Source organism: Piliocolobus tephrosceles, chromosome 1, assembly GCF_002776525.5.
Source record: "Piliocolobus tephrosceles isolate RC106 chromosome 1, ASM277652v3, whole genome shotgun sequence".
Lineage (NCBI taxonomy): Eukaryota > Metazoa > Chordata > Mammalia > Primates > Cercopithecidae > Piliocolobus > Piliocolobus tephrosceles.
The window spans coordinates 61,906,069-61,914,483 of NC_045434.1; the positions used below are offsets into that span (position 1 = coordinate 61,906,069).

Genomic DNA, 8,415 nt, shown 5'->3' on the forward strand with positions numbered 1-8,415 from the left:
GGCCTGCAGCTGGCCCTGTGAGTCTCCTTAGGAAAGGTCTCAGTCTTGCCACAAGGGTGGGGCTAGGGTAGTCCCTGGCCCAGCTGACTCAGCTTGTGCTGGTTTCAGGCACAAGCATGATGGTGGAGAACCTGGCAGTCCGCCCAGCACCACACCCTGGCGCCATCGTTTCCCACTCCGTGGCGATGCTCATCCTCATAGGCTCCCTGGAGCTCTGATCCTGGCACCCCTCCCTCTGCACCGCAGCTGGACGCCACCTCCGATGGACACAGCCGGCCGGCCCCTTCCTGCTGCCAAGGTGGCCTGACACTGTGCCAGAGAGTGGCTGGTTTTAAATACCTACTTTAAACAGTGCCCTTTTTGTAGGAGGTAGGATATTTTATATTCTGCCACAGGATAGAGCCCACGCAAGGATTTTCTTTAAATCGAGAGGCACCAGGCAGTAACTTCCATGATGACACTGATGCCTATACCTGAGCTCTAGGCTGCCCGGAGGGAAGGAACAGGCCCATGGGAAGAAGGGGGTTTAAAAACGTGTCTTCAACTCAGCAGAGATGGCACTCTGGGACCCTATATGGACTCCGCCACTTGAGAGCAGTCCTAGGTCCAGCGGGAACACCAGACATGAACAGGCTGAAGAACTGGGGCGAAGTGCACACCTCACCGTCCTTCAGTCTAAGGAGAAGGGCAAGCCCTGGGACCAAGAACTCTCCTACCTTCTCCCTCGAGCAGCAGCAAGGACCCTGACGCTGTCCCTGATGATTCCCTAGGGGCTCCCGCCTGCCCAAGCGGCTGAGAACCAGCGCCCCGATGCCTGAGGCTGGGAGCCTGAGCCCCTTCAGCTTTGAGGGGGTGATACTGCTTGGAGTGGGAGCTAAAAAGAGTTGAGAGGCTGGGGCCTTTGGTGGAAAGGGGCACCAGCCTTGGTCTGAGATAGTCACAACCCAGGTGACGTTGCCTTCTCAGCCAACACTGCCAACCTGACCCTGTCATCCCCAGATTGACAGCGCCACTTCAGGTGGCTAGGTGACTAAAGGGCTTGTCTTGGTGGGGTCTCCCACCCCTCCGAGACCCATCCTGCACAGTCCCTCCAGGGTTTGGGCAGGAGACGGCCAATCATGCGCCCACCTCTCCCTCCAGCGCTGCCTGCAGTCAGCTCGGCTTCCCCGACCTGCAGCCCCAGACTCTGCTCTCCCAGAACTGACTCACTCCTGCCTGGGAGGGGAATACAGCATTCATGCTATGTGTCCTAGAATTGGGAGGTTTCTGGGAAGGGCAGAGGATAAATGTGGCCCTGCCTGCTCCCAGGTATACCTAGGACCACCTGGCCAGATCCGCTCCCAGACGGCCTTGGACTGCTTGCATTTCCCCAGAGCAAAAGGGGTTAATAAATGGGCCATCCTTTCCTGAGCTCTGGGTATACCACCAGTCATGGAATGTCAGAGCTGGAAGAGGCCTTAGAGCTCAGTTTCTTCAAGTCCCTCATTTTACAGATGAGGAAATGGAGGTGGTCCAGAGAGGGTCTGGGATTCCCAAGGTCACACAGCCCGGAAGAGATGGGGCCGGGTTAAGAACTCGAGTCTCCCACCTTTCTGTTCAAGACTGTTTGTCTACCCAGAGGAAGGAGGCACTGCTGAATGGCTATGGCCTGGATAAGAAGGTGGTTAGAGTCAGTAGGGTATGAAAATTCTACTTCAAGGGGTTCGGATTGGTGATCATGGGGACTCGCATGGCTGGGTTCCAGTCCAAGGTGTGGGCAGAGCTTCTACTGAACTTCAACATGCAGTGCTGACTTGAAGCTCCCTGTCCCCCTCGCTCTTGCCCCAAGAAAAGAGGCCAAAGCAAGAGCAGATTCCCTAGGCAAGAGCAGCAGCACAACCAGGAAACCCCAAAGCCCGTTCTCCGACAGGTGGCCCTTCACAGGGGGCAGCGGGACAGGCATCTTGAAGGGCATATGTCCTCGGAAGCTCCGAGCCTGTTTTCTGTAGTTTACAGTTAGAGCTCTATTTTGTTACGGTTTTTTAAACTTTTAAGTCCTGCTCTATTTTCCTGGGCAGGTTTATGTTGATGTTTACCCACTACAATTTTTTAAAAATACAAGCTCACATGCCTTTTCCCTGCCACGACCAAACCCCCGCTGCACCCTACCCACCCACCCACCCCCGCCCAGGTCAGCTTTCCTGGAGCTGGCTAATCAAAGCCTCCTTACCTCTTCCCCACCCTTACAAGCAAGGGTGCTAGGAGCTCAGCTATATGACCATTCTCCCTGACAGGGAGTCCAAACTTGGCCTAGCATCCCTCCTGGCTCCCCTCTGGCCATGACTTGGCCTGTGCCTGGTTCTCTATCAGAAAGGGGATGCTGAACAAAACCTCCTTCTAAGTTTTATCCAATTCCTTCCTCATTGACTCGGGCTGCGTCAGGGGAAGCAGGGGATAGGTGTCCAGTTGCTGGGCCGAGGGAGGAGCTGGTTTGGCACAGGACCTAACCAGTGAAGCTGGAGGCTACAGCCCCTAAACTTGCTTGAGGCCAACGATACTTACTCACAACTAAGTACCTTAATGCTAATGAGGTCCACTAAAAAGGGGAGGAAGGCAGACCTCCTGGGAGACCCACGAAGGGTTTTTAAACGGAAAACTGAGCCCCAGGAAAACCTAACCACTGTGCAGGCAGAATTTGTTTGGGGGATAGAACCGACAATAAAATAGATGTTCCTGCAGCCTGAGATTTCAGGTAGAGGACTAAGGTTTAATAAGACAATAGGTGACCTGAGGACATGCAAGTTTGTAAAATGCAACAGCCTCCTGCTAGAGTGACTTATACATGAGCTTGCTTGCGGAAGACTAGATTAGATGCTTCTCAGAGTCCCCTCCTGCCCAGGGGTTCTCTGATTTTCATGTTCTCTGCCCAGATGGGCTGGGGGAGTTGACAGAGTGCTTATTTTCACTGTGATCATGAGACCACGGTTCTGGGTTATCTCCTCTCACATATCAAGCCCCAGAGGAGGCAGCAAGAGGAACAGCCACAAACAAGTACTTTACCCCACAGCTTAGTGGCCAGTAAACACCTTGGGGACTAGGGACAGGAACAACCTGTAGGCACCTCTTCAAGGCCCAGGGAGACAAGTGCCCTCTATTCTGCATACATTTGGGCTCCCCTTACAGAGCCCTTTGCCCTGGCTCCATGGTCCTTGTTGCTCTAACAGTCCAGATGTACACCCAGCCTCAGGGGGAAGGCAGCTCTCTCCAGACGGAGTCTCAGGGGCCAGCAAGATCAGGTTATCTGCTTTCATTCAGGGCAGTAAATGATACAGATGGTGCCAGGGAGTGGCAAGGCCATAGGGGTAGGTGGGGGGTGTCTTTTTCTTTTCATAAAGTAACAACAGATGAGACTGAGGTTAGACATCAGAAAAAAAACCTCTGGAATGACCTTCCTCATTCCAGGAGGCCCTGCAATAAGGAAGACACTTCTTTTTGAGGGACTTTTGAGGAATTTTGGCAGCTGTTGACATGGGGTCTAGGATAAGGTGAAGCTGTGACCGGAGGGGTAGGAGATGCTCCAAGTGTCCATCCAGAGATGAGACTCTTAGAATCAAAGTGTTCAGCCCAGGAAGTCTTGGAGATCCCACCTGCTGTGGCCCCGCAGCCACAGCTTAGGGGCTTAATGGCTTAGGGGAAGCCATTAAGGGGGCTCATCCAGGAATTCTGGTTATAGCCCAGTGCTTACCCAGCCTCTTCAGGGCAGCCCCCAGGGCCAGCCAGCCTGTACTCTGGGCAAGAGCCCAAAATGGCTAAGAATGTTTGACTCCCTTAATCTCTTCCCCAGCTACACAGGAATCTTTTCTCTGCCTGGTCTCAGAAAGGGACTGCCAACCGGCTCGTTGGTCGGAGACGCAGTATCCTCAAACCTGTGGCCACTGGCAGGACAGTGGTGCTCTATCTCCCTGGGTGAGACCTACCTACCCTAGGCTTCCTCCTGGATGTGATGGGGATTGCCAGAGAGGCTCTTAGCATAAAAGGGATTAGATGGGCATTTTTCTATGTGCCTCCAAAAAGCTCCATGGAAACAGGCACCTGGTAGCTGCGGGACACCCGTGGACTTGTGTATATGGTCATAGGCTTTGGGAAGACAGGACGTAAAGGAAAATGAGAGAAACAAAATGGGTCAGATAGCTTTGGCCAGAGCCCCAGGCAGCCTTTGGGGCCTATGACACTTAGTGCCCTTAGATGGGATACAACTTGCCTCAGCCCCAAGATTCCTCCAACTTACCCATCCCATCCAGGGCCTGCACAGCTTAGAGAGGCTCAGCTTGGCAAATGCTAGGGCTTCATCGGGACCACTGACTTGACTCAGTGTTTGTTAAAATTGAACCACTCCCACTGGCCTACTATTTCTCTCTTGTATTTCTTGTAATGGTAGTTATTTATTGATTCTGGTAGCAGGCAGTTCTTAAATAAAGATGGTTTCTCAACCTGTTGGGGCAGCTGGCACGAGCTGTGGGTGTTTTTATCATCAGGCTAAAGCATACCTCCTTGTCCTGTTCTGTCACTCCAGAGGCTTTTATCCAAGAATTTCTTTCACCCCTCACACAGTGAAATATAACGAAGTTACAACATACAGTCTATATTACTTCATTCAGTCCTAGGAGGGGGGAAAAATTAGGCCAAGATCTCAAGGCAGGTCCAAGCAGAACAAGCAGGCATTTGGCTAGAATCAGTTGGCTTTACCTAATACAGTGGCAGTAAACAATGCTTATGAGATGGTACTGCTTCAAGGTTCCCTCATTTTTAAGACATGTCTGAGGTGTTGACTCAATGGTCCCAAAGGAAAGTCTCCCTGCAGAGATACATCTGGTGAGAACGAGGCTGCTGCCTCTACTCTTGGCTCACAGGAGCCACAAGGGTTTGAATTACTAGTCACTTTCCAGCCACACTTTCTCACACATTCAATAACCATTTATCAAACATTTTTTTCTTTTTTTTTAGACGGAGTTTCACTCTTGTCACCCAGGCTGGAGTGCAATGGCATAATCTCAGCTCACTACCACCTCTGCCTCCTGGGTTCAAGCGATTCTCCTGCTTCAGCCTCCTGAGTAATTGGGATTATAGACACATGCCACCAAGCCTAGCTAATTTTTTTAGTAGAGACAGGGTTTCACCATGTTGGCCAAGCTGGTCTTGAACTCCTGACCTCAGGTGATCCACCCACTTCAGTCTCCCACAGTGCTGGGATTATAGGCGTCAGCCACTGTGCCTGGCCTATCAAACTTTTATTACAGATGAAGATGTGTGTGAAGATACACTTGCATGGCTCTGTGTTTTGAGCCTTTCAGTGCAAAGCAGGTAGTGTTCCATGCTGACTATGCCCCCAGCTTTTTTCGGGGAAGAGGAAGACAGTGAGTGGAGGCCCCAGTACTCATTAGCTGTGTGCCCAAAGCCCAGGCTGACAGCAAGCCTCCAGAAGGGGCCTGCACGGACACCAGCATGATCTCACAAAAAGGCCATCTCTTCCACTTTGCCCCCAAAGGGGATGTGGGAACACCAGCCACTCTAAATCCCAAATATTAGTCCAGTCAGCATCTCCTTGAGCCTGCAATGGTAGCTTACCTGCACAGAATTCAACAGCTTTTGCTTTACTAACACAACTGGGCATCTTTTGTTCTCTTCTCTGCTCAATCCCTTCACATCCTTGGAGTCAAAACCCTAGAGCCCAATGCACAGAGGGTTATAATGCGAGAGCTGTGCAAGAGTCCATCTCATACTTGACTACTGGCTGCAACAGAGCACTGGAAAAGTTATTTAGCTCTTCTTGGGTCTCAGTCTCTCCATCTGGAAAATGGGACGACCCATCAGTCCTCCTCCCTCCTCAGCGATGTCATGTTGAGTTCATTACGTATAAAGTAGGATATTGTTTCATGGTCTTCTAGTGTCAAGACTGCTTGCTTAAAGTACAGCAGACTATCTCCTGAATGTCTCAGCAAGTTGTCCCGTACTGAATGCTTCATCAATAATATTCCTGAACTCATGTCCAGTACTTCAGTTTACCTCACAGTATCTCACTGGATCCTCACAATCACCTGTTTCAAAGATGATGTCCGGTAGCTTGCTCCATTACACCATCAATAGCAGAACCAGGACCAGAACCCAGGTCTTCTGAAATCCATCCCCTCTGAAGTAGACAGGATGGGGGTAAGGGTGTGTGTAAAACGTAAGATCTTTTTTAAAATAAGAGCAATAGTAAAATGACTCCCTATGCCTGGGCCTCAGCCAGTGGTTCTCAACCTTAGCTATACATCAGAACCACCTAACAACCTTAAACAACAAAGATGCTCTGAACTCATGATACACATCTAGGACACTGAGACAGCCTAGGAGCAATGACTCCCCAACAGCAATGAGCACACCCAACACACAAACTTTGGTTTCTCAATGCTATTCCCCACAATAAGAGGGACCAGGGTTCCTTGGGGAAAGAGGGCCAGATTCAGGTTTGGGGCAAGGAGAGTCCAAATGTGAACCTGATACCATGTTGCACTAGAAGCAAGAAAATGCTCAATGTCAAATAAAACCTCAGCAAAAGGGCAAAAGAGATTGCCTGAGGGGACTTCTACTGGCCAAAATTGGGGACAATTTGAACATCAAGAAAACCAAACCCCCATTAACTGCAGTTTACTTATGCAACAATCCTGCACATGTACCCCTAAACCTAAAAAGTTAAAAAAGAAAATGATAGTGGATTATATATAGTTCACTGAATAAGAATCTATTGAGACCTCAAAAATAAAAAGAGGGTAAAAAGAGTAAGCTCTTCTTTACAGAGAAATGCAGGCTAATATAGGTAAGATGAACATAAAGAATTGCCAGTTCGCAGTCCCCAACGTGTAATAATGAACAAGGCAAAAACAATGGATGCCAAAATATGTGAACAGTTTTGGAGAGCCATATAATCATAAAGTATTACCCCACAGACTATGAATTACAAAGGGGAAAACACACACACACACACACACACACACCCCACACATCTGTGGCGAGATCTGGCCATCCACCACCTTAACCAAATGATCAAGCTTATTATCAATAGTGGGTCAACCTTGTCTGGGAGCAGTGGCTCACGCTTGTAATCCCAACATTTTGAGAGGCCGAGGCAGGCAGATCACCTGAGGTTAGGAGTTCGAGACCAGCCTGGCCAACATGGCGAAACCCCGTCTCTACTAAAAATACAAAAAAATCTTGCCATTCTCCTGCCTCAGTCTTCTGCCACCACGCCCAGCTAATTTTTTGTACTTTTAGTAGAGACAGGATTTCACCGTGTAAGACAGAATGGTCTCGATCTTCTGACCTCGTGATCTGCCTGCCTCAGCCTCCCAAAGTGCTGGGATTACAGGCGTGAGCCACCCCATGCCCGGCCAGAAATTAATTTTCTTAGTGTGATAAAGATACTGTGGTTACAGAGGAGAACATCTTTATTAGGAGATGCATACATGGTTTAAGAGTAAAAAGTTGCAATGTCTGTGACTAGCTTTCAAATGGTTTAGCAAAATCAATCTATATTGAGAAAGATAATTGTGACAAAATGTTACTACCTGGTGAATTTTGGTAAAAGGTCTATGGATGGTCACCAAACATTTCTTTCAGCTTTTCTATGGGTTTGAAATTTTTACAAGTTAAAAGTAAAAGAAATAATAGAGATCCTCTGACCATAATTTAAACTGAGTTGGCAATGTCTGGATTAGAGCTCAAGAAACTTTATTTTTCACAAGATCATCCAGATGATTCTGACACATGTCTAGAGAATCACTGGTCTTTGGTTTCTGCTACCTCCTGTAGCCAGAGAAAAGTGAGAGGAAGAAAAAAGAAGTAGCTCAGCTGGTGGCCAAGAGCCTTTCCCCTGATGGTTCCACAAGCCAATTATCTCAGACATGGTCCAAATGGCCTTGGAGTCTTAAGACTGGATTTCCTATGGAGGAATCAAAGTACTAATCCTCCCTTGGGGGCCTTGGCTGCTGTAAGAAACCAATACTTGACCTTCCCAGGAATACAAGCTTCAGGGCACTGAAAGAGCTAAAAGGACTGGAGCAGAGGCAAGCCAAGGTGCTGTCTGAATAAGGGGAAACCCGCCAGGTGAAGAATCTAGTGTTTTGCCGAGAAATTCAATTAATACCAAACGGGATTTACCTGGGCAGAACAGGCAATTTGTTAATATTCAGTGACTGTTACACACCTGAGCCGGATGTCATTACTAACAACCCCTGTCATAGGCTTAAGCACTGCATGCCCTGCCCCCAAAAGCAGACAATTTGTTTAATGTCTATTCTAAGATACCTGAGGAAAATGAAGCCAGACTGATTATGGGACAATTTAAACAAATACAAGAAACTAAAGAGCAGAAAAGAAAAAGTTACGTCTCCATACAGC

At 48.8% G+C, this 8,415-nt stretch overlaps 1 protein-coding gene across 1 annotated transcript in view; it reads left to right on the top strand.

Annotated features, from left to right (window-relative positions):
- CNTN2 (contactin 2) overlaps positions 1 to 4,479 on the top strand; it is a 34,612-nt gene extending 30,133 nt beyond the window's left edge. The window contains exon 23 of the mRNA XM_023187001.2: positions 109 to 4,479. Coding sequence (XP_023042769.1) covers positions 109 to 218 — 110 coding nt within the window. The 3' untranslated portion in view covers positions 219 to 4,479. The remainder of the gene's footprint in view (positions 1 to 108) is intronic.
- Positions 4,480 to 8,415: the final 3,936 nt, after the last annotated feature.